This window comes from Blennius ocellaris (genome assembly GCF_963422515.1).
Source record: "Blennius ocellaris genome assembly, chromosome: 13".
Lineage (NCBI taxonomy): Eukaryota > Metazoa > Chordata > Actinopteri > Blenniiformes > Blenniidae > Blennius > Blennius ocellaris.
Window position 1 is genome coordinate 11,413,141 of NC_137662.1, and position 27,335 is coordinate 11,440,475.

General features: G+C 39.4%; 1 protein-coding gene across 3 annotated transcripts; it reads right to left on the bottom strand.

The window, feature by feature from the left end:
- Positions 1–1,446: 1,446 nt before the first annotated feature.
- tasp1 (taspase, threonine aspartase, 1) lies at positions 1,447–25,557 on the bottom strand. Of its 3 annotated transcripts, none has more exons than XM_080508108.1 (14): positions 25,423–25,557; positions 24,357–24,555; positions 24,147–24,214; positions 21,929–21,997; positions 20,748–20,868; positions 20,085–20,169; positions 19,931–20,010; positions 19,658–19,764; positions 17,415–17,534; positions 16,007–16,085; positions 11,194–11,304; positions 9,439–9,546; positions 8,493–8,563; positions 1,447–1,650 (listed from the first exon to the last, which is right to left on the bottom strand). In XM_080508108.1, exons 2-14 carry the CDS (start codon positions 24,511–24,513, stop codon positions 1,558–1,560), a joined length of 1,269 nt encoding a protein of 422 aa, XP_080364234.1. In that variant the 5' UTR covers positions 24,514–24,555; positions 25,423–25,557; the 3' UTR covers positions 1,447–1,557. The 3 variants fall into 3 exon arrangements, with proteins under 3 accessions (XP_080364234.1, XP_080364233.1, XP_080364235.1); XM_080508107.1 differs by having other exon boundaries at positions 8,493–8,566; XM_080508109.1 differs by having other exon boundaries at positions 8,493–8,566; positions 24,357–24,506; positions 25,423–25,548.
- Positions 25,558–27,335: the final 1,778 nt, after the last annotated feature.

Below are 27,335 nucleotides of genomic sequence, written 5' to 3' on the forward strand. Positions count from 1 at the left end.
CAAAGCATTTTGCAGAACACGCTACAATTTTGATTCCTCTGCAAACACAATTTCCCTTCACGTGTTATTTCTTTTCCTCCTGCTGAATTCTTCTTTTTTTTTTTCATTCCAGTTACTCTCCAGCATGTAATTTATTCCCAGACTATACATTTTTGGCAGTCTACCCTTCAGATTATATTTATTCTGTCAGTTTGGGTTTACACGAACTTGCTCTCCAAATAGAGATGAAAGTCTCACCCCCTAACAGTTGGAAGAATACAACAAAAAGGCATAGACATGTAGCAATGTAGATTTTAATTTGCTTTTCAAGCACGGTATAGAGCGGTGCACATAGGATTTTCATAGCTTATAGGATTTTATATTAGCTGTATTTTCAAGTAAACAATTAAAAAAAACAAAACTTTACTGTGGTTTCTGTTAGGACTGCGAGTCCTACTAAGTAAGGAAAAAAGCAACATCTGAGAAATTGATCGTCCCAACAAAACTCTCAAATCAGACTTTCGTCTTTTCAAGTACAATAATCAGAAAGCACCATTTCATGGGCTTGATGCATACGTTAGTCAACCTGTATGTTGTTGGGGGGTTTTTTTTAACAAGAAAATACAAATCTCTGTGAATGGGACTGTACAAATATAAACTATGATTTGATTTACATTACTAACAGTCCTGTTTGGTGGCTGGGATGAATGCTGCTACCTGAGCACTATATATGTATAAGCTTCACTCTGGAAGAGAAAAAGAAAGTGGCTTCCAGCTTCTTTGTATACATGCAGGAGATATGTGATCACATTTCAAAACAAAAAGCAAAGCGTACCATGGTGGGAATATAAACCTCATCATGAACCTATGATGCACAATATGCTACAGTGTGTAGGAGGAGCAGTAACAGCATGTGTGTATGTGGAAGTCAGTCTGCATGCATTACCGCTTAAAAATTGCCTTTCCCCATCACTGTTTAAAATTCACAGCTACAAATTCTTCACTCAGAACAAAAGAATTGATAGGGAGGCATTCCACAAGGTGCAATTTGATATATTGATAAGGATGGGAAAGTAATTTCAACTATGGCCTCACATTATAAATGCCTTTAAGTCTGAAAACAGTTGCATCTGTTCAGTAATACAAAACAACATCCACCCTGTTTCCTAAAATCATAGCTCATATACAAAAAGAATCATGCCGCTTGTAATTAGGAGAGTAACAAAAAAGAAAAGGAAAAAACCCATCAAGGCAATGGTGCATCAAGTGTAGTCCAACTGACACTGGGCGGGATTAAAGAGGGGCATAGTGTACATGCTGGAGGCAGAGGCAGAGGCAGACAGTGGCAACAGGAAGTCCTGTAAGTGCACTAAGTAGAAGCTCACACTCCTCCCTCCTTCCTGGACACCTGTTAAAACAGCCACAGCTTATTACTTCTGACATCACAAAGGCTCTGCGGAGGTGTGTGTGTGTGTGTGTGTGTGTGTGTGTGTGTGTGTGTGTGTGTGTGTGTGTGTGTGTGTGTGTGTGTGTGTGTGTGTGTGTGTGTGTGTGTGTAGCCCAGAAGGAGAATGGTGTTCACTCCACAACAGCCATCAGTCGACACACCCCTCCCTCGATGGCCAGAGACTGTCCAGGAACAGTCCCCGGTGGTAATCTGGATATGTGTGTCTGCAGCGAAAAGAGACAAAATTAGAAAAAAACATGAAGCCAGAGCAACCAGCAGTGCATTTCTGCAAGACATGGCAAATGTTAAGATATTGATGTGCAAATCATCATTACATTCTAAAAATTTTGTTATTTTCCTTGCGAGCAATAATGGAGGGAACAAAAATAATTTAAGTGTGCATACGAGAGGTTGAGTACATTTACTTTACAACATGTTTTCAAACAGTGTTTGAGGAATAAAACTGTCAGTTATAAATTAGGTATGATTGGTAAAAAATGCATAGAGGAGAATAAAATGAAAGGACATAGTTGTTTAAAAACAATCCATCCTAAATAATAATAATAATAATAAAGGATAGACCTCAGAGCAATTATATACCCAATACTGAGTTGCACCCTGGTCATAAGGGCTTATTATCAATGTCGTCTTAGCAATTTATCTCTCTTGTTATGAATTCAAAGACCATTCTTTAAAAGTTAGTGTGACAAGACACTCATTAAAATCAATTTGTTTGTAGTCATTTTTGTGACTTCAACTATCAGTACTAGCAGGTGCTGCTTTAAATGTTTAATTAAAATATATGAAGTTGCTCAATACTTGTGATATGTGACCAAATCCTTAGTCACATATTGAAGTTTGTGTCATGGCAAATCCTGAGGTACTCTTTTCACATTGTCGCCTTACAAATAAGTCCGATAGCAAAAATCATTTGAGCGAAGTTACTTCTGGAAGTAATCTGGTGGTGAAACTACAAAGCCTGTTGTTAATGATTGAGTCCGAAGAGTTCATGGACGAAGTGCAGAGTCCATGGCCAACACACAAAGCCCCAGAACACCCCCGCAACCCTCCTGCAGATTTCTATTATGACCCAGGTGGTTTGGTTTCCCAGAGAATCTGTTCTGCCTGAGAGTACACAGCTCCTTGGTGTTATGGGGGCAGCCCTAACCCAGAACCGCAATTTATGTTTTTAACTGCAGGGTTTGTAAATAGATATGTTGTCAAGAAAGGTTGATTACACATGTGCGATGGAGGTAAATACAATGTGGCTTGAAGAAATGCGAGCAGCGCTGCTGTTTGCATCACGATCCTGCACCTCTGAAGTTTTGAGCTGCTAAGTCAGTATTTGGAGAGAGCCGGCGTGAATGGAGAAAGAGAACAAGCTGCCAGTGTTTTGAGCAGAGACAGAGAGACGGAAGAAGAGGAGGAGGAGGGAAGGGACAAACACAGCTGTGAAGACAGGAGTGATACTTCCACCGCCGGATCAAAGGTGACCAACCCTCCATGTGCCAATAATGGCTGTCATTCTCCTTCCCCTCGTTTGCGCTCTCCTCAGAGGGTAACACTGGCTTCAGACCACTGAATTGACTTGACATCACTCTACTAGGATCGAAAGTCTACTGGCCTTTTTTTTTTGCAGATCCTTAAGACCCCGAGGGCAACTGTCACTACAGTGGGACAACAGCCAGACAAGGCCATGCACACATGGCAACACTCTGAGAGGCTATTACGCCTGCAGTGCACATTTCTGGGTTCATCCTCTTCCCTTCATCTTCAGAGGATGAGGTTAAGGAAAGGCCTTGGTGAAACTGTTCTGAGAGAAGGTCCTTAGCTGAGTCATAATCAACTAATGGTGACATGCTGAATGTTTTTCCTTTTGAAGTTTGCATGCCAGAGGGAAAGAGCATAGCAATGTCGTTTTAAGTCCCTCCCGCCATAAATATGCAGTTGAAAATACACTTCTTGGTCCGATTTCCAGCGAGCGGTACGACACTGGATAATACGCAGTCCTAAGTCTGACTCTTCCATTCAGCCTTATGCCATATGTTAAGGCCTTAATTTAGTTTTAGGATGACAGCATGGACGGCATGAGTGAGTAAGCAGGAAGAGTCAAAGGCGACTAAACCTTACGAGTGTGCAATTACACCACCACAGTGCTAAGAGCATCACACGCTATGGGGCTGGTGCATAACAGCAGGTTACAGGGACAGACAGAGTGGTGAGGACAAGTAGTTCTTCGGGTGGAGAAATCCATCAACAGATAGAAAAAAAACACCTAAAAATAACAACAAAGCATGCAAATTAAAAGTTCAAATGTAGTTTGGGGTCTGTAGAGTTTCAGGTGACAAAACACTTAACGGAAATACTGTATGTTGTGGTTTCTTTCAGTTTGATCAAAAACAGGTGGCTGTTCATATAAGACATGGCAGTGTCATATAATGCAGAAGAATAATTGTTGAAGAAGTTTGTTGGATAAATGAGAAGATTCAGCCAAAAGACTGCGTGAATACTCTCGTGAATACTACATTTCTCTACGGTCACCTCCTCCGCATAGCTCAACCAGGTACAGGCTGGCGTCAAATGACACATTTTTGGCGTTAGGCGTGAACTGAGAGGCTTCGATGCAAAACAACTATTTATATTTGCTTGACTGTGAATTTGAAGCAACTCAATTTTGCATAATTCAAAATATTTTTGAGATGGTACTGCTATCAGCAGGATACTGCAAAACTGTGCTCAACACTGAACCATAGTTTTATTTTTTTAAGTCTCAGTAAGCAGGCAGTTCATTTAATAACCATTTATTTAAAGATTTCCGTGGGTGATAATGACTACAAATTATAATCGTCACTTCAAACACTGCAATTATCTCAGCATTTCACAAGGGATTTATTGTGATTTAACGGCCTGCTATTGGGTGTAAGCAGTGTCACACGTAATCTGAGCTCAATGCAGATTTTATTATGTCGTTGATCTGACATCCACATTTACAGAAACAGCACATACAAATGACAAATTCAGCGAGTGGGGTTAAAATGAAAACGCTAAAGAATTTCAAGTTATATGACAGCTGAGCTAAATACAAGGGCAAAAATGAAGACATGCAAACCTGTTGTCAGCCTGTTAGCCTCTGACTGAAGTACCTAAATGACAGTACTACAACCGAGTAAAAATATACCATGAAAGACACAGACCCATTGTATCTGTGGGAGAAAAACAACATTCTTTGGTGATATGAATGTGTTTAGGAGCACGAGAAGCCACACATTAACACCACCCTGTCGACCCGAGGATAAATTTAGCTTCATCACTGGGCTGTTGTGTTTGTGTTGTGGTTTTCACATTCTTTTCTTGCAAAATAAAATCTGAACAAACATGCTATTTATTCTTTTCGCAAAATGGATAATAAAAACAGTGTGTAACATAATAAAAGACATTTGTCATTTGATATACAAAGCAGACAATGACCAGGCCTGCGCTGTATGCCATGTGATTTTCTCCAGCCTTGTGCAATTTGAGGAGGAAAAATCTTTAGAGTGGTAATGATGTCCAGGAGTAGGAAACTGAGCCATGGCAGTGGTGTTTTGGAACCTCCATTGCTCTTTCATCTGTCCAATCACGACAATCATAAAACAATAGTCTAACTGTTTCAGAAGTGCCGCCACTGGCTTGTCCATGCAGCTTTGTGTAGCTCTGTAAAACATAGCTTGATGTTTTGATGTCTGTCCAGTGCAAACACAGGTGAGTGCATGAGTAAAACCAGATGCTCTCCCTCTCTCTGCAGCCCTGCTGCTCTTTTACAGTTTAACGTCAAAAGGATTAGGATACAGACTCAACTTTCCTCAGGAACAACATCTGATTGAAGAGAAGAGAAACCGTTAGGCTACCCACCATCGGGCATCAAATCCAACATTTCTGACTTGGCTACAGCACGCTTCAATGTCTTCCACATTTATCTGTCAAATACATGTATGTACACATTTTAGAAAAAGGAACAGAGCTGCTAGAACAAAAATTCAGACTGACCTCTGTCCTAAATACTTGAGCTACTGTGTAGCTGCCCTTTCATGTTCTTATCACTGAGAAGCAGTGGGAGATGGACTCTGGCTGGTAAGAAATGCCCAAGCTAATAGGAATGGGAGGAATGTCTGTAGAATAGCAGCTGAGGCTGTGGATGCCTCTGGCTCCAAATGCTTTGTAATCTCTGCCACCGACTGACTGTACAGAAGTATTTGCACATGCTCCAATCTGGATGAAATGGTCAAGCAATCGATAAAGTGCACCACGGCTCCTTGTCAAGTATTAATGCGCAAGGATTTCTGACAGCAGAAGGTTCCCCCTCGAACGCTTCATTCAAAGTCGAAGGCAAAGACAAAGATTTTGCCGGACTAGAGTTTCCTTGCCAAACCTTCCCCATTTTTTAAGACAACAAATCACCCAAACATTTGGGAAGACTCAGCTGACAGGGTGGGCTGTCTTCCAACCCCAAAGTTGGCAGTACCATCCACCATTTTAACCTTTGAGAAAAACTCAAAGGTGCTTCCTAATGGACTGCGAGCACCTTGCACAGCAGCCATGTTTGTGTGAGTTTATATGATTATGTGAACAAATAAATGAGAGTGACAGATTATATAACGCCCATTTAAACTGCTCAAGTAATAAAACATGCTACATGTAAGTTCCTTGTACCATAAAGGCTGTAGAAGTACAAAAGCCACATCCTTCGCCTCTATCGCACACAGACCACAGTAGATATGACTGAAACTTGGTTATGTTTAAGTTCCCATCTCCAGCCTTCGGAACGGCTCTACAAAATGTGCGCAGAGGAATCCTTCAATGAACAAGACGTATGAAGTGAGCAGAGGCCAGCTGCAGATGAATGGGTTGCTTAGCTCCCAGTCTGACGGCATGAAGGACACAGCAGCCAGCTGCACGGGTGCACAGATGGCAAGGCACTGGCACATCAGAGCTTCGGTGTGTCAGTGCTGCTACTCAATCTCTGCTGGGGAAGCGTGAGGCTTGGTGGTGCAGCTGCGCTCTTGGCTGCTCTCTCCAATATCACTGTGTCACCAACTGCCCCTCAAGAGGAAGTGGATACCCTCCCTCGAGACGTCCAGAAACCACTACTGACAGATGATATTCTTGGATCCTCACCCACTGAGCACATTCATTTTGCATGCATATCTTAATAAAGGGATGTTGGGTGACTCGGTCACCACAATACATTTTATTGGTACTTTAGTGACTCTGTGATACTCACATCCAACATATTTCTGTGGCTCAGTTTTACTTTTAGCCTGCACGTGCTTGAACCATTAAATATTTAAAGTAGTGCCACTTTATTTCACGAGAGAAAAACCAGCTTGTTATCACCTTCATTAACCAATAGAGAAATGCACAGGAAGTACAATACATTTTCAACCCACATTCATGAACATGTGCCGTGCAGCTGTCATTTTGTTTCACACTGTTTACCTGTGTAGAATTGTGATAACCATTGTTGTGAAGTTTATCTCACACAAATGATAAGGTTATTATACTTTACACCTCTGAAGGCGAACAGAATTTAGGTTAAATTATCTTATTTGTACACAGAGCAAGAATATAAGTATCACTAAAACTGAGGCAATGTTTAGTATTGCCAGACATGCTTAATGGGAGTTGTCTGAAACCTCCAACTTTCCCAATGGGAAGCTATCAGTAGGACAGTGTTTGAATGGATTTTGTCCAAACACAAAGTTGAACCTTTCCCAACTCCTAGTTACTCCTCCATGCAGCATTATTCACAGTATACCCCTATTAGTGGTCTTAGCAATCAAACATTGTTTTGTTTAGTATATAACACACCTTCTTACTCACCATAGAAAACATATATATATATATATATATATATATATATATATATATATATATATATATATATATATATGATTGTTTTATTACACTCACATCCCAATAACAGCAGTTTGCATTGAATTATCAAATGATGCTGCATGCTCACAGTGTGGCAACTCGCTTATTAAAATCACTCTGCTTTACAAAATCTCCAGTTATGCACATGTAATGCACCAATGCAAACAGAACTTACTTGGTGAGTGAAAGTACACAGCGCTACACTCGTGGCTGTGCCTGCATGCTCACATTCCACCCCAAAGCCCAATACAGAGCGCATCTGACAAATATGCAGATTGATACCGATATCCCCAGTGGCGCATGACTTTCAGTAAACTTTATGCTACTTTGGGACCAGGTAGTGGCCAGAGAGGGGGGGGGGGGGGGGGGGGGGGGCGATGAGAGAGTGAGACCATGAGAGAGTGAGAGAGGTAAAGGGGTGGGGTGGGGACAAATTGCAAACACTTTGAAATCTGAACCAGACTTGAATAACAGTCTCTTCTCTTGATATCCACATACGGAGTGACAGAGATACGCTGGGCAAACAAATCAAGAGTACATCATGTTGAGGAGCAACGTAAACTAGGTCAAATCATATAATTCATACGATACTGCTAGTATAGCATCACAACAACATATTGTTCACCCTGACAAAAATGTATATTGAAATAAAAGTGTTTTTATCTGACTAATCAAATCAGTAATTCTGTAAATGACTGTAAATTAGAACAAGCCCCCACAGACTGTAATTTAACAACAATAATAATCATCATCATACTTTATTAATCCCTTTGGGAAAGTCCGTAAAAAGTAACTTAAAATTGTATTTATACTATGTACCTCAAACCCAAAACCTGCTTTGTTCTTATCTGTTCTTAGTAGTTTTTGGATCTCAGTTGTTTTGCTCCCTTTTTATATGTTGGTGAATATGTTGAACTTTAATTGTAATTCATCTTCGCAGACAGGAACTCCACATTATGCTTTTTATATTTCAGTAATTCATAATTTTCATTTAACTAATATTTTTTTCTCTTTTATTTCATCTATGCTCTTGTGTAACCTGCGTATTTAGTGTATTCAATTAACAAGAGTAACAAATAAAAATAAGCAAAGAGGAAGTGTGAAGAAGGAGGAGTGTGTGAAGCTTTGGTTTTAATGCTGGTTATAAACTCACCTTAGCTTTACTATCTTGAGCTGACATGTAGCCAACGCACATGCTCTCTGTGGTGTGACTCCATAAGAACTCTACTGTGAACAAACCCAAATAAAAATGTTAACAACACAGAAAGTTATTTACCGTAAACATAGACATACATAGACTTCGAGATGTAGAGAAGCCTTGTGGAAAACTGACAAATCCAGTAAATAGTCACTGCACTATCCATCATAACCATTGTGTTACTATGGAGGAATTTTTGCAGGTGAGTCATGAACCAATAAACTGTGAGCAAGCTCATGGTCATGAAAATCTATGCCTGGCAGCAGTGACAACTACAGAGCAAAGCTGAAATGGGAAAACCCAATTCCAATAACATAACAGCCCAGTTCATAAACCGCATCAAACTGGGCTCATGTATCAACGAGTCACTATCACATGGAAACATTTTACTATACAAGCTGACATAATGTGGAATATGTACACCAACTTATGAGTAGTTTAAATGTGTGCTCAATGCCTATGCACGTAAAACCAAACGGGCAAAAGAGCACAGAGAGTGAACTCAGCTGTAAAGACATGTGGGATACATTTTTAGAGAAACTCAGACTGAGACGAATTCCACGACAAGAGCTGTGCAAAGAGAAGGAACCACTTCAGCAGCTCCAGGTAGAGAAACCAGATCCATCAATACAATCAGCCCAACAGGGCCACATTCAGAAAGCCTCCACTTGTCTGAAGATTAGTGGTTGATTCCACAGTGGGAGGTCTCCGTTTGAATCTGAGATGAAGGGTGTGAAACCAGAGCCTGATTGTGCGAGGTAAAACACAGACCACCTGCAAGGAAAGCCACTGTGTCTCCTCCCCTCATCTATTAAAGGATAGATTGATACATATTCACAGCCAAGTCTTTGCTGATCGTCATCTGTGGCATTGAGAACGATCACACATGAAGTTGTCTTACCCAGAATACCCTGAATATTTTGAGATGGCTGAGCTTCGACACATCTGCAGCACCGCAAGACAATTACTCCACCCAGAACACGATCCTCGCTGGCCAGAAAAGGGGAGCCTGGACACACAAAGAAAACAAAACATGTGTGATTAATAAACATAAATATGGGGGGGGGGGTTCTCCTTAACCAAAGAAATGTCTTAATTCCGTAGGGAAATGAATAAGGGTAGAAAATGAAAATGAAATTAAATACAACTCCACTAGTAAATAAATGTAATTTGGAACCTTTTCGGGAAAAGTTTTTTTTTTTAATATCCTGTTAAAAACAAATAAACAAAAAAACAATACGCCATATTTGAGCTGACATGATTTTGCACAAAACAGGTACTACAAGATTTTGCAATCTGTAAACTGTAATAACAATGAAAAGATTATCAACAAAATAGCAATAAAGTGTCTTCTAGCTTTCCTTCACACAAAAAACTGAAATAAATTCCAGTTCAAACAGTTTTCAACCACTTCAACTGAATTTCAGAAGTGGAAAAACTTGAATGAGGTGTTGTGTATGAAGAAAAAAAAACTTGGAAAGGGTGATCAGTGTGGTGCAATAAAAGAAAAAAAAAGGGTGCTGGTTTGGAAAAGAACAAACTATAAACAGCATGGCTTGAAATGGCTCAACACAGCAACAAGGAAAAGGGAAAAATGGAGCCAATTGGTGTGTTTGATGGAAACGTTGTGCCGGAGCTCCAGTTTCTTTTGTTGCATTTCACACAGATTCTACTCTCATGTTGTAATGTTTCCATCACTCCATAAAACACTTCTTTGTAGGTTCATTGGACTATATTCACAGAATACATGGATTTTTGTTCAACATTTGCAAAAAGGTTAGCATTTCATATAATAAACATATAGCAAATTAAATTAATTCAATTGTAAATGTCAAGTGGTGAATTGTTAATCTTCAACAATCGAAAACTATTTCGAGTATGGATCAGTTTCTCTAAAATGAAGCACAAAATGCAGATCCAGAGCAAACCAAATATGTTTGTTCGCTACATTTTGTTATATACAACAAGAGCTGCTCCATTACACCCAAGTATAAAAAGAAACCATATTTCCTCAGTAGAAAAGGTGGAAGGTCTCATTGAGCTTCCATGATAAATTAAAGTCCTGGACGTGACCAAGAATGTTCCTGCGAAGGTTGGATTTTTCAATATTTAACATCTTGAAAGGAAAAAAAAACAAAAACAGGAGAACAAACTTTAATTGGTCTTTGTTCAGCGTGACAGATATCCTGCATGAAGCCAAACTGGGACGGAGCAAAGGCCACAGCAGGGGCAGAAACTACCACATGGTTGCACATTTCCTTTCTTCTTCTCTTCTGGGCTATCCCAGTGGTCACCGAGACACAGCAGACATACTTAACAAGATTTTCTAAAAGTGACCACTTCAAAAAAAAAAAAAAAAACCAACAACAACAAAAAAAAACCCCGACATCTGCACATAAACTTCCAACAAAACAATCGTGTCCGCCAAAATTATTTGCGGCTGTCAGCTGTGATGTGTGAAGCATTTGAAGGTCAGAGCAAAGAGAGCCATAAATCAAACGCTGTCTCGCCTCATCCTGTTATTTCCAGCGGCGTGCTCGTGCCGTGAGTTACGCAACATCTGTTTGTTTCATTTTATCATCTTGTCACAGACACACGCTTGGCCGACAAACCTGTGGAAAAGGAGCGGTAATCAGGCTACATGCAGGTGACTCACTGATGAACTTGTTTTGCATAGCCTCCAGCAGTGCTTGGTGAGCATCTTCAGACTGCATGGCAGCAGAGCATTCCCGTGCCAGCATAGTGCGAATCAGATGCTCTCCACAGCCTGGAAAAAATAAAAATAAAAACACACAGGCGACCATTGTGTTAAACTACAGAGAGCTGCAGGCGCCAGCTTGGCACATAGAATATACAAACACAACTGAGTCAGCGACAATTTGAGCAGAAACCGAATATGATAACATCATTGTCAAGTTCTTCGCAAGTTTTGATTCTTTCAATATTCTGGCAAATCTCAATGTCTTCCATACATACCGACATAATAAAGCCCCTGAAGTGAGACTGGGGTTCCAAGTAGCTTGTCAGGCTCACGAAGTATCTCATGGGAATTTTACAATCTGAATCTTAATTTGGACAAAGTCCTCTTTTCTGAACTGGATCAATAATACAAGTAAATAATTAATGTTTCCTTTTCAACTGAAAAGACAAGCGATATCAGTCATTTCAATCATGAAGGATTTGAGGCTTCCTAATAATGTGTATTTTGTGTTTTGAATTTTTTTCATTGTGTAGACTTTGCAATGTGTTTTTTGTTTCAGTCTTGGCTAATGTCCGACTTCAGGTTAGACTTTCTGTGTGAAGTCTGCATGTTTTCCCTGTGCGTGGATGGACGTCCTCCCACGGTCCAGAAAACATGTTTAGTGACTTTTGGCGAAGGTGATTAAGTGTAGTTATCTGCTTCTATGTTTTTCTCCATGATGCACTGATGGCCTGTCAATGTTGTATCTCAACTATATACCAATAAAATCACCTGTTGATTATTTGAAGAAAATGCTGAAAAGCTGAGTGTGGAATTACAGTTCCAAACAGTTTTCCTTGATAATAAAACGGATTGATAAGGTCACTTTTTAAACGGAACTGCCAATGAGGTTACAGAATGTAAAATGTAGCATATAAAAAATGTTAACAGTCACAAAACTAAACACTTCAATGCTACAACATATTTTTAAGTCGAATTAAGCTTCATTATTTCAGTTCAGTTTGACTTACAGCTGCCTCGCTCAAGGGCACACCGGCAGTAATTGCTGAAGGAGGGTTTGCGTTACAACTTTCCTTGGCCAAATCTCAGCTGGTCTGAGAATTTGAAACAACAAACCACCCAGTAATAATTCCACTTGTGTAAACTCTAAGACCAAGCTGGCTTTCTGTGTGACTGCAGGGAAAGCATGCACACGTGTAACATGTGAACAGCACCATTACACGTTGATGTATCTTTAACTTTACTTGTTACTGCAATATCCATTAAAAAAAACGTTTTATTGTAAGACTCAATGGCACAAACATAAAATATGATTTATACTTTGGAGTACAAACCAGAACAAACTTTTTTTTTTATTAGCCTGCTGCATAACAGGGGAGTTCGGAGTGGCAGGAGTGTATGCAAAATGGAAGAACAGAATGTACATAAATAAAACTGCAGTGGAGTCATTGCTTTAGTTAAAAACAAATAGCAGCATTTTATTACAGAGAAAGACAATTCCCTTGAATTAATTTACATGAAATCAGAGAATTGCAGGCAGAAGGTTGACTCCTCTTAACAACTAAATCTCTCTGATGCTGTTGATTGAGGCTGCATGCCGTAAACAGCCCTGAGAGGAAAACCAAGCATTTGGGAAACCATAAAAGACATGAGCATCCTGCACAGTGTCCTACCTTCTTCTACACCACTTCTTAATCAAAGCATAGCAGGTGTCGTTTATTGTGCAACAGAGAATAACATGCTTATTGCTTCATAGCCTCGCTGTTCCTTAGGTAAGATACATATGCTCACTGTGTGCTGCATGGTTATACATTTTTGCACAATGTATGTCCCCCCCCCCCCCCCCCCTGTGCTCGAGAAAAAGAAGAAAAAAACAAAACAAAACCTGAAAGTAGGAACGAAACACATCTGGCAAAAGATCCCGTAAAAACCCATAAAGACTGAATAATATGGCCTCATTGTTTCTGTAAACACAAATGAAGCCTCATAAAATATCAGGTAACGACAGCAGAACTGAATGCAGGTTAGTAACTGTGGAGACCAAAAGCCTGAAGCCATTTGAAGTACTTCTTTAAAAAAAAAAAAAATAAATAAATTGGAAAACACAAAAGTCTGCCTTTTGCAGACTGCAAACCTGAGAGAAAGTGGACACTTAAGTTTGTGGCTTAATTCAAACTGAAAAAAAGACCTGGGCAGTGTGATAAACCCATAGCAACCAGAGTTTGCACTGATGGTTGTGGGTTGCTGTCCAAATGGCTGCAGCAAAGCGGATGCCAGCTGAAGCAGTGAGATGAAGATCCACAAATTACAACACTGATGAGTCGTGAAGGGCTTGGGTGGGGAGGCGGGGGTGTGTGGAGTGAACCGGCAAAGTGGTGGAGTGAAGGAAAGAAAGAGTGACGTGTACGGTGAAGGTCATGGTCCTCGTGTCGGGATGAAAATGACTGCTTTTTTTTTTCTGCTTCTTTTGATGGAAACGCCTTTCATGTTCGGAAATTAAAAACAGGTGTTGCACTGGAACACACATTATGTTTCTCCCAAGCCATGAGGCTGCCGTTCTTTTTTTTCCTGTGACATCAAAGCAAAACCACAATATAGGAAGACGGGGCGACGCGAAAAAAACATACGGCGAAACATCCACAGCATCTCACCGGATAATTAATACAATTAAACTAAAGCTGGACGGATGTGTTGAATCAGCTCTGGTCAGGTCGAATTCATTAAAAGATTTCATACACAAGATAGCAGTTTTTGTATGAAATAAGAGCATTGAGGCAAAAGAAAAAGTGATAGACTGTCATTTGCATTCTTTGAAACGTAACAGAAAGCTGCAAAGCACACAAGCTTTTTGATAGTCCAGATGCATCATTAAGTTTGTTAATTCAGTTTTTGCTATTTTTCCTTTCATTAATGTCTGCAAATGATAGAGATCATGCATAGAAGCGAGTTTACGCACAGTGCAAAACACTCGCTCTATCGGTATGTATCACTGAAAGTTTTTTCCCCTGTCTGAACAGACCAGCTCTTCTGCCCTGAAACGCATTAGGACACAGACACACATCAAAGGGGTTCTAATGTAACCCAGAAGCCGTGTCGCAGATGCATCGCAGAAGCTGTGTAACTTGTCCACCGCTCATTCAAAACCAGAAATATGGCCTTCAGCTAAAAGAGGCGCACGTCCATTTTTTTTTTTTTTTAGGAAACATCCATGGTCGGTTGTATATATTGTATAAATACGTTCAAGAACAATGTGGCTCCTTTTGCGAAGGGGCAGAATGGTCCTGACAGGGCGTGATGTCCTTGTCCAAATAGCCGTCTCAGTTAACGTATGTTTGAAGTCATGTAAAGCTAATTTAACCCTTTAATGGGCAAGAAAACATATTTGGAAAAGTCGCTGTGCCAAAGGTTGATGTCTTACCCGTCTGTGCACCAGATCGATGCTACTATACAGAGAAAAGCAATGAAAGGAGTCCTGCTCATAAGATGTACTTTCACTTCTTCAGCACTCACATTTACCGATTCTCATCTAAACCCAGGAGACTGGGGATCACACCACCTCCCTCGGTACAAGATGACCTGCTCCAACAACTGAGCAACAGCCACCTTCGAGTGCAAACAACAGTAGGTTTATGTATAAAGAATCCTCAAATGACTCCAGTAAGTCCAAGTTTGGGTGCTTTTTTTTTTTGCAGAGCAGTGTTACTCAACAGTTTAGAAGAGATGCCAATAAGATTATATAACATATCACATGAATCCAATGAAAAAAGTATCCTGATTAGAGAAGTTTAATGCCATAAAAATGAATGATGTTGGTCAGTTTTACACGCCTTTATTAATAAAATAAAAACGCAATATAGTGGCACTTATTTTTATTACAACACCCTTGGGTGGACATTTACAATTGCCAAGTACTTCAATAAGGGACGTATAACGGCTAAATGATTTCTAAATGTTAACACTTACAAAGTATTGATTTGATAGAGTTCAAGAGTTAAAAAAAAAAAAAAAAAGAAATCTCCCCAGAAACCTTTTTATTATCCACCATAGATGTGAGTTTATGGAGACATTTTAGAGCTCTTGTCACAAACATGGCTTGACTGGAAGTGACTACAATTCTTTAATGCCTTTATTTTTTTCAATCATTATACGTTCATGAGAGCAGAGTTGATGACAAAAAGCCGGAATTTTGTAGTATTCCTATGATTCTCTTTGTAATCATTTGATATACGAAAATGATAGAAACTGCTGTAGGTCAAGCATATAAGCACATTTTACATACCATCTCACCTATTTATGACTAAAATATGGACTATATTTGAACTCACTGACTTCAAGATGCTATAACTTCTTCATGCAATCCCACCAAAATAACAACCTGCCTCCAGATAACTGCAGTCTACAAAATGTCACCAGCCTCACGCTGCTCTCCCAGCAGCCCTCCTCCTATCTCATCTCCAACAGGTGCCCCATGTCAAATGTCATTTCAAGTCCAAAGAGCTTTGCAATGCACCTGGCATGCAGCTGACTAACAAAGCGTAAAGTATTACGAGTCAATCAGTCAAGGAAGTGACTGATGAAAATCACTCGGCAGGAACAGTTGCAGGTCATTGGAAAGTATTGTCGGGCTTTGTGTGGTTTGACTCCCGGCGACTGATCCATATTGTCTTCGAAACAAAAGGCATGCTTGTGGTGAACGGTGACAGCCGTGCAAAACGCCACGCGGGCACACCAGAGGACAAAGTAGACTGTGGAGAGTGTGCTGGTATACCTGAGGTACTCACTGCTGTTGAGTAAGGGTTCATATTACAAGAGTTTTCAGCCCAGCAGCCACATCCGTAATGAGCAGCCTGAGAAAACACGGAACAACAAAATGTTTTGAATGAATGCAGACATGCATGGAAAAATTACAATTATGATACAATATTGAATACTGGCGTCGGGGGAAAAAAAAGTAACAATTACATGGGTTGAAGTGGTCCTTTCAATCTGATTTATATTTCTACATATTTAACCACACTGGTAAAACCATTCCATTTTCAGGGCTCTGCTGCAATGAGGTGCAGCTTCAACTAACACTACAAGTGCTAATTAGGTTAATCTTTCTATTTAGCTTCAAGTCAGTGATTTTCCCCTGTTAAACTGCTTTTAATAGATTCTCATTGCCTCCCATAGAAGCTTTGAGTTCCTGTAAAGAAATGTTTAAGGGAAACTTCTACTGACATTACAAATTAGGGCCAGGAATATGAGTAAGTGCTTGTGCAGTAGGTTGCCTCATTATTCTTGATGCTCTGCACTGTAAAGTCACAGCTGCTTACTGATTCTATGGGTTGTTTTTTTTTCCAGGTGCATGGATCAGGTGATGTTTGACCACTGGAGGGCATCAGAACTCACAAAACATACATTTCTTCATAATAGATTACAATTTGTACTTCTAGACACCTGGTAACTGAAGGGAAATCCAACAAAGGATGAGTTTTTGACATCTGTCACTTCATCACATCTCAGACTATTTAATCTAGTGTATCAAACTGCCCGATGATGAGAATAAGACGGATGCGTCTAAAGTAAAGAAAGCGCTCAGCGACACGAATATATTAAAGTTTCCTTTCTCTTATGAAGCCCATCAAATGCCCCCAAAAAAGCATATCAACTCTCCTATCTAGTTGGCAACTAGTTTAGCAGGACAAAACTAGATAAGCAGCAAATCATGTGTTTTGTTTGTGCAAGAATCATTTTTATTTTTATTAGTTTTATGAGCACTCAGAATGTTGCCGTCAGAAAATGCGGTGGCTAAATATACAGTACATACGGAAACATCAAAGCCGTATATTTGAACAAGCAAGCTCTACATTGTACCGGAGGTAGAGTTCTGCTTCTAGATAAATTGTCAGTGATGAAAACCTGGTTCAGCATTACCACATGGACATTTAAACTTTTTGCTGTGAAGAGTAGCTGTCTCCTTTAGGAAAATATATAAATAAAATTTTTTCACATCTTGAGAAGGTCATGATATCATCTGCAGGTGACTTCCAAACACTCAGTCAAACTAATTTTACCTGCACGTGGGATTGAGCTACATGAGGGAACAATCACGACAAAGTAGTTCAACAACGGGAACGTTACAAAGGGAAACACTATTGAGAGGCATGATAAGGCACTTTGATATGACTCATTACCTGGCCCACCCTGCCGGGATGTTTCATCGCCAGGCCTCCACTGGACACTGCTGCCGCTACATTCCCTTCCAGATCCACCACAACAGCTCCAACTGTGTCGAGGCACCCGGAGCCATTTTCCTAGAGAAAAATAGTCAAACGCCACATCAAGAAACAATCATCGACATAATCTCAAAGTAAATATACCACGAAAAAAGATTAAAACATTAACTTTTGCACCACTGACACCATGTCATCTGTGACTGAGAAAACTTTGAAAATAAATAGAAGTACGGCATGAATTCTTGAATCAAAGGTTGTCTAATTTCACAGAAGTGCGCTGGTATAATTTTAATCAGCTGTTTCCTTTGCTGATTGCAGTTAGCATTAGAAGTGATTTGTTTTCAAACCATCATGAGTCAGACTGCATGATAAATAGAGTTCTACAGGGTAAATGTGCAAATTGGCATAATGATACATAATCAGGACTTTGCTTCTACCAGACACTGAAGATCTTGATTAAACCCTGGACTGGAAAGGAGGGAGGGGGAGAGGGAAAAAAATACAACAACAACAATGCAACAGCGTTCCTCATCTCTCGTATGCTCTGCAAAATCAGCCGGCTTCTGAGGCCAAACGGGACCAGAGCCAGCTATTATGAAATGCTACAAAGACCTTCCTGTCAGACTATATGAGTGTCTATAAAGGAAAAATAATGGTTGTAAAACTTGAAGGGCACCTCTGGAATTATGCTGATATGCTTCAGATTTCCCTAAACAATATACAATCATGAGACAGGTGTCAGTGTTGCAATAAAAAAAAAAAAGAAAGGAAAAAAAAAAAGAAGAATAGAGAGACTTTAGTACTTGGCAAAAAAAGATAGAGCAGCACAAAAAGAACGCTGGATGAAAATTAAAACCAGGTTGCGGTAACATTTTCTTGGTTGAAGCCAATCTCTAATAGCAGTTCTTGTAAGAAAATGAGGTTATTTCCTTTCCACTAACTCCATGGCTGAAGAAAATTAAAGATAAGGTAAAACACCCCCTAAACTCTGCACATGGCAAGCGTGTGAACGGTCAATATGGGAGCTTTAGTGAAGCCCAAACCCCTCTATACAAGCTCAGCTGCACCGAGTGGCCCCACGGTCATCTTAAACAGGTGAAGCAATACTGAAAAGAAGACGGATGGAATCACCCGACTTAATCTTTTGAACAATAATTATGCCAATTAACAATTTGACACCAATGTCGATCACGGAATAATAAATCATTTGAATCAACAAACAGTCCGTCTTAGTTGTTAGTATATCTCGCGATGAATGTTTTATGGTTATTGAGAACTGATTAACCCAAGTGAACCTTAAAAACATCCTAATATTGGTGATAATTCACATACTTTACAAATCACAAGTGAACCAGGAAAAACATTCCCACCCTGTCCCAGTGAGCTCAGGAGCAGAACGAGTGTTCTCTGAGCTCAGCTCACTCTCCAGTTGCGCTGCTCAGGGCACTGAAACTCTAACTCACTGACTCTTGTCAGCGCTCTAATCCTTTCTTGGAACCGTCTGTGCAGCCTGCTAATGCCATTTCCTTTGATAACCCTGTGAGAACGTGAGATCATAACTGACAGGATAGATCTTATATCAGGGCTGTTGAGTCATATATGGGCTTCCTTGTTTAAAAAAAATAAAATAAAAACAGTATTCCATTTGAAGCTTTCTGACTTTTTAAATTCAGTTTTATGTCTCATATCCCAGTGTAACACTACACATTAACTTCCATTTTTGATTGCCTGATAAATTGAGTATATCAATGAAGAAATGCATTTTTATTCATATCTACTTCTGAATTAAGTTTGTAAGACTTGTTAGTTCTCTGCTGGAGGAATCACATGCTCTCGCACTGCTGGACCCCATCACCTTCATAGGTCATGTTCTGTGTTCTCCTTCTGTCCCTTTCCTCATACTGTGACAAGTGGCTTTATGAATTTGCGGGGAAAAAAATTGGGACAGTTGTGCTAAAAGACTTTTCCTGACAGACAGAATCCTCATCCATAGAGTTTAAAACATTTAATGAGCCAGTTCCGAGAAAGTAGTTATCTTTTTTTTTTAAAGGTTAAAAAAATACAAAGTCAGTAACTAAGTCAACTCATGATGGGTTTGTATGTGACGAATCTCATTTTTCAATAAAGAAGAAGAGATTTATTCTCGCTGAACTGGTGCACTACATATCGAACATGTTTTGAAGGGATCACATAAAACTCACAGTTTCACTTGATTGTCGTCTTTTCTTGGTCGGATTATGTCCTGCATCCATTTTCTCCGCCAGTTCCATCTTTCGCTTATTCCTCTTGTATGCAGATAAACTGAACTCTGGTTGGAGTGACAAAACATTCTTATTGCAAGACATCAACGCAACTTAAAACATGTCTTGTCAATGCTTTTGGGAACATAAATTGGATCAGTAAAATATGCACTTATGCGGTTTGTTTATTTACACTTTCAATGTATATTTGTAAATCCGAGCCTCAGTACTCACTGGTCGCCATTTTATCAGAAGGGCATGGTGGTATACCATGGCTGACTGCCCAATCGTGTGCTCCACGCCCCACCAGAAAGCTGAGGAAAGGAAGAAAAGTGTAACAACTGCAAAGAAACACTAATTTACATGAGTGAATGAGCATGGTAATCACCAGGGTGGTATTCTGCCAGCTGAAAGCTTCCCTTTCTGTGCTTCACTCAGCAGACGGTTTGCGACTAAGACTGGGTTCCTAATACCTGAAGGACAGTAGTAAAGAGTAAAAACAAATGCAGGAAGTGCAGCGTGATTACATTTTGTCACATAGTGAATCGATCTTTCAATTAAGAGAGAAATCCTTAAAATGAAAATATGAGAGAGCCTCTTGGAAGCTGCGTTGTTTTCAGGCTATTTATACACAACTCAGTGAATAATGAGACATTATGAAAAAAAAAAAAAAAAAACATCAAAACTTGGCAGGTACACATTTAGAAATCTAAGCCAACCAAGTTTCCCTCATAATACACAAATTATATAGTTAACATCATGCAGATGTGGTGCTAAAATAACATTTGTCTTTTGGATTAAATGTTAAACACCAGTTTTCACCACCTGCCTGCAATGAATCACAAATTCTTATATGAAAATACTGAAAACTAAAAAAATAAATAAAATAAAAACGGAGTATCAAACACACTGCTTCTTTCAGATCAGCCACATTTCTTGATTTTCCTCTAAATTAAGTAGGTGGCCTCCATTGTAAAGACTTTTGAGATAGAGGAAAGTAATTCAGTAAAACATACAATAAAGAATTGCTCATGTGACCGTCAACACTCACCACCTATAGCTCCTACGGCGCCAAAATGCAGCGACTTTCCATCCATGATGCTGGCATCGCATTCGATTTCTCCCGACAAATTGAGGTTGGAGCCGGTGCCAGCGTTTGTAAAGGGAGAGTCCTGAGAGCAGTTGAAACAAGTAAAGCTCAGACCAAAATAAAAACAGCGATGAACCATTCTGTCAGTGTTAATATGACGGTGGAGGAATACCTCAGACTTTGCTCTGGTGTACAATAATAATATATAGTGTCCTATGTGCTCTTATTTTTTCAATGTCAGAAGACTTTAGATTAACAACAGTTCTGGATGAGTTTGGTTTTTTACAAAAGAGCTCTTTTCATGATGATATTTAACAAACTTTTCCAACACAACAGAGTGGGAAAAGTTGCTGCTGGCATTCTCCAAACTATCAGTCACTCTCAACAAGATGTTGATTGTTTTCAGCCCGGATTATGACAGAAACTCGGCCATATGGAATAATGATCCTGGCATTGATACGAGACTTTTCAGATTTCCCATAATTCTTGTTGAGCTGGGCTGTTATGCTTAAGCCAAAGTGGCTAAACAAGCTTTACCTCATCTGTGCTTTGATCAGTTGGAAAATGGAGCAAAAGAAGAGAAGCTGCTGGAAGTGGACAAACCACAAGGTCCAGGCTTTATCAAGTCGCAACTCAAAGCATATATTGATTGTGCCACTTCTGAAAACTGTGACAATGTAGAAAAAAATGTCGTCAGAATATAAGGCAATGAGTATTTCAAACTAATATCTCCCAGCTACTTATTGTCGTTATTGCTGCATTCGTTTCACTTCCTCATGATTTGCATGCGAGAGTGTATAATCCCCATCTGCATGTTTCTGCATATTTTGAAACAGTACAGAGTTCATCAGAGACACTGATCTTTATTCCAGCCTGAGCTTGAAGAAATTCATCTCTTGCATCATTCAACAGGATGTGCGCACATGCATCACAAGCTGGAGCACGCTGAAGCTGTTTTGGATAAACACATACACATGCTGCGCTGCAGTTCTTGTGCTCGCTCAAAGGTTATTGGATGTTGTTTTGTTTCTTTTGGGAGAGAGACAAAATGATTCACCTGATTTATACGAGGCATTACTTATTACTTAGATTAATACACGGCCGGAGATGGAATGAGTGAAGATGACCATAAAGCAACAAACCTCGAGTTCAACCAGCGCTGCAGTCACTGCTTCCACTGCGAGCGCCCCAGCTTTGAGCTGATCCACAGCCTGAAACAGACAACAAATACACCGAATGACTCCAATTAACTGTGTTTACTGTTGTTTTCCATGTAATACTTACTCAAAACAAACTACAATGACAAACAGAAGCAAAGTCAACTCTTCATGATAGATAAATGTTTATTGCAACTATTTACTGCCTGTAGTTGTTCATTGCAAAGTTAGATGTCGTGAAGCCTAAAGACTCCAACCTTTACAATATTTAATTTTGGTAAAGATCTGGAGTGTAAATGTTAATCATGTTAAATTCATGAACGCAATTTCGACCCACAATTAAAGAAAATATATTAAAAGTAAAAAGAAAACATTATTGGCAAATAGCTCAAATGTTGGAACAGGGTAAGAAATGATGTATATTGTTGAAAGCTGTATCCTCAGGGAGCAGGCCCACCACCTTAACCTTCTAACACTCTTCTTATTGGCCAAGCTATGGCGTGGCTTTTCAGCGGTAAGGGAGGAAGAAACAATGAGTGAAACTAAATATGAGCGCACTTTGGAAAGGAACCTGCCTTGAGATGCCAAAGAACAAAGACTTCCCCTCTGTGAGCAAACGATCTTAATACAGCCAAATTAAATCTGGAAGGACTTCAAAATACAGACATTAAAGAGCTTGAGTAGTGCAGCCAAAACACACATTGGAAACCTGCTGAAAATATACGCAATGACAGCTGTTTTCAGACAAGCCCAGTGTGACCTGGTCCATTTGCGCAAACCTCACGAAAGTGCTCCCATCTTCATCTGAAAAGCTGAAGATGAATCCAAAAAAGTTTGGAAAACACTCAAACTATCAGGTGAGTCAGGTAATAGGATAAATTAAGGCCTTCGTGACCTCTTCTGAAGCTGTTGTGTATGAAGGCGGTTCACAAGTATTCACATAAAGTATGCACTATCCAATAGCCACAGAACAAATCTTGTGTGTGGGTTTTCTCCACGTACTCAGATTTCTTCCCACTGGCCAAATGCTGCATTGCAGCATGTCTGTACGCACGTCTCCATTTGTCCTGTGATGGACTGGTGACCTATTGAGGATGGAGCCTGCCATCCCCAGTCAGTGTCGGATAAAATGGTATCAATGCACCGATGTAGGGAAAAGGAGGCCGAGGATAGAGCTAACAGGCATGAGGAGAAGAAGAGGGGCTGTGAGGAAGCTCAATAATGCACTGAGGGAGGATGTGATTGCTGCGAGGAGACTGAGGAGAGGAAGAGGATGATCTCCTGTGACAATCCCAGGGAAAGGAGAGATTTGTTACTGGACCAACGAAGATTACTGAAAGCAAACTCTAAACTGAGATCATGGTATAAACACAACCCGACTGACAAAAATGCATGGAGAATATTTACTCTACTTGATTCTACTTGCTCAGTACTTAGATGTTATTATTTTGTACAACTACATTTTTATATAGTGAAGCAACATTACGAACCTAAAGCCTGTATTTGTGGATGAAGGTAGTAGAGTGATGTATTGAGAATGCAATTTTTTGTAAAAATTGAATTTAAACGAGTCCAAATTCAATTCCCACTAACTACCTAACTAACTAACATAGTTAAAATGGCTGAATCTTTGTAAAAAGTAAAGAAGAGGAGTTGAATATTTTGTAAAAGAATAGTCAACGTCAGACCAACATTGCAGAGGCATATCGCTATAGTTACATTTGTCACGTAGGAGTTTCACAACGAAGCCAAACTCAATTTGCATGCCTCATAGTACACAAACTGTGTTTTAGACAGGCATTTGACTTTGAAAAATCTAGTTTTTTTTGTACATATCCAAAGTCCTGTTTGAAACACCGTAAGTGTTTGGAAGTGTAGCAAATAATTTCCTCCTGGGATCATTAAAACTATTCTGATTAGAATATTCACGGACTAGCCAATAGTATTCAGATTCAGAAAATTGAGTGGTGGAAGTCAATTTAATTCTCAGAAAGCTCTTTTAAGGTCTACAGGTGTGAATCTGTGTGTTGGTAAAGGTTTCGCTTTGTTAATTCAGGTTCCAATCTGCAAGGCCTTAGTTTGTATCAAGCAGATGTACATAGAAGACATATGCAATTGTTCATGTGCATCATATCATGATCATTTTCAGTCCAATAATATTGCTCTTAGATGCACACCGTGCTGATACATAAAGCACACTTACTCGTTGACATGCCCTTTTGCACACGTGTTTGTATTCCTTGGCTTTCGATTCTGAATGGTATCCTGCTCCTGAAAATGAATTGCCAAAATTAATAAATCAATAGAGGATTGACCATTTCATTACCAGATAGTGTTTTATGGATGAGCCACGTGCCATCAGAAGTCTCTAAAATGACCAAACATCATGAAAATGATGACGCGTGCACCTTACCTGCATGCACTAAAACGAATCCACCCACGCTTCTTGGCTTCAGATTGTCAATCGATTCCTGTTTCCAGGTGTTGGCGAGGGGAGAGGCGGGCTGCTGTTCTACAGCAGGATTCATTGGACTTTCCATAACCCCTGCATAACTTGACAAGCCTATCATTGCCAATGAGACAAAGGCAAGTCAGTCATTGTCGTGGCACACCTGTAGCAGGAAAGTGGATGGAAGTGTTACTGACGATTAAAATATACAAGACAGAGACGTGCAGAAAATTCAGTAGGGCATTTACAAAGGAGGTGTTGTAACTTGCATAACAATCACATGCCATAGTTTATTTTAGAATGGCGCTATCATGTCTTCTGCTTGGTGTCCTGCTCTCTCAATTCATTGCAAATTATTTGTTGATATTTGACATGCACCGTATGTATCTGTTTAAATGCCCCTAATGTTTGTAATTTACCTGATATATACAAGAGCAGCTGAGAATGTGTATTTCTTTCAGAATCAATAAATGATCTATCTTTCTCGCTAATAAAGTTGGAAGGTATTCAAACTGTTCACATCATAATGGCCTGGGCGTAAATTATTATGAGATATTTTTTTATAAGATACATGGGCAACTAATGCTGTTGTTATGCTGGCAATCAAGTCATGAAAGAGAACATTAAGTAACAAATGAACATACAACCCCTTGATTACTGATCACTAATCAGTTTTTCTCCATTACGACAAATGTGCCGAAATAAATCGGTGGACTGATTTATGCATATCATTTCAGCCGAAAAACAGCTGCCACAGTAATTCTCGATAAGATATAGCACACAAGAATCAAAGCTCTCAAGTTCCATAAACACATCACCAACCTCGTAACAGAGGTTTACCTTTTCCACAACTTAATAAGCCATTGGACATGTCAGCTTACAGTTACTAAGCATACGTTAAGTCGTTTTCTGTTGTGTACATCGATGAAAGACAGACACAAAAGCATTTTGTATCAAGAGAGCAATTCTGTGTTCGTTAGCCTGTTAGCCGACAGCTAGTTTCCCCATCAACAAAACAATCCCAACTTACAGTCTTTCCTCCTTTGCTACCGGCGATGCGACTGCCTTCTGATCACGACGTTGTCCGGCATGTGTTTTAAAGGCATGGGCAGCAGCAGAACGCACGCGATTAACCGAGACAAACTTTACTGTCACACATTTCCACTCCTCTGTGCTACAGCGGCTAAAGTGGAACACACAAGCACTTCCTGGTTCAGATACACGTTGCTAAGGAAGTGCGTGCACAGCGCTCCACGTGATGAACGTCAACAAAATAATGTTGACGTCACTAAGGAGACAGTGAAATTTCACTGGGAATGTTGATGTTATTGCATTTACGGAATGAATGAATGATAGAATGAATGAATGAATGAATGAATGAATGAATGAATGAATGAATGAAATAGCTTTATTAACATTATATGTCAAATATGATGAAATTCCAGTTGTTGTTCCCTTTAAGCATTAACATAGAGTTTAAAAAGTAGACGTAATATAGTAGACATAATATAAATATCTAAATATAAAGTATGTACACATGAGACAAATTATAAGATAACCTGAAACATGATTGCATGTGATGAAGATATAACAACAATAATGTCCAGACAAATGGCTATTTAATGATCTGATTGCCAAACACTTCTAAGCAGGGTGAAAGATATTTTGTTTATTATTACTTTTGACACAATATTTTTTTCCTTTTCCATTAACATCTTCACTTCATTAATGAAAACAGCAATCATTCAAATAATACAATTCATTTTTTTCTTTTAGAATAATGATGTTCTGAAATGTTTTGTTTCAATTTTATGACATGCTTGTCTTTGATTTTTCTCATGAATTGAAATGCGTTTTTGGTACATTTAGATTAAAATACATAAAAAAAAGCCAACCCAAAAAACAAAAACAACCTTTTTTTTTAAATGAGGGAAGAGCTGTACTGATATTATATTATTTGATGTGTAGTTTGGTACAATTTGATGAAGAGTGGTGATAATTGTTTTAAATGCTCCAATTTTATCGTATACAACATGAAATTACACTGCCATGGTCAATATGATTCATTACAAGGACAACTATTTCAAGTACATACCCTGACCTACTACAGAAGTTACTGAGTATTAGAAGTACCTTTTCTTTTTACTATCATCCAAAAACCAAAAAATCATATCGATGACATATATCCGGTTTTGAAGAGTTACTGCCATGATTGTCAACACCAAAATGTTTTTTTTCCCACATTGATTAATACAACAAAGTACCATAAACTACTGCTTTTGCAGAGCCATAGTCGGGACCACAGATTGTTCTTTGCAGAAGTAGCACCCAGATAAAGATTTAACAAGTGAGATAGACATGCACTCCAAATAAACAGCCTCTCCGTTCCTGCTGTCTCTGTCTCTTCTGCCAGATGATAAAGAGTGTTCATGGCAGGTTAACAAGCTGGACACATTTTGGCCATTTTGCTAATAAGGGGTATGGCAGCTTTCCCTCATGCAAGTGTCAGCAATAATATCACGCTGACTTTTATATCTGGGCTTTGAAAGGAAACAAGTTGCACTGATTTATGTATTAATCTAATTACACAGTTGTCAGGGAAGCTAACAGGAATGATGATGCATTCTGTGTTAGAAAGGATTGCACTGCATCCCAGTTCAATTCTGTTCTATAATGACCCATCAACCTGGGACCATTTCTCTCTCTGCAGAGTCTTGATGCTTCTTCGTCCAGAGGAAAGGTTCCAGGGAAATTATGTTTCTTTTTGTCTTTCTATATGCTTTTTTTCTTTCATGAGTGTCTCTGACTATAGTAAGAGTCCCCACCATGACGCTTGTGTACCTCTTCCTATGTCTTCATTGCGGTCGTGAAGATAGTCGTGCAGCAGCTTGGGTTTGTTTAGTTCCATCAGGATGTTGCTGAAGTTGCTGGACATCCCTCTGG

Bases quoted from the DNA above. Each gene is read 5' to 3' on its own strand.
- tasp1 (XM_080508107.1), bottom strand. From the start codon at position 24,513: ATGATAGGCTTGTCAAGTTATGCAGGGGTTATGGAAAGTCCAATGAAT. The intron at 19,765-19,930 runs GTGAGTACTGAG...CACTCCAACCAG, and splicing joins TTCTGATAAAATGGCGACCA to AGTTCAGTTTATCTGCATAC. The intron at 9,547-11,193 runs GTGAGTCACCTG...TTGTGTGTCCAG, and splicing joins TATGCAAAACAAGTTCATCA to GCTCCCCTTTTCTGGCCAGC.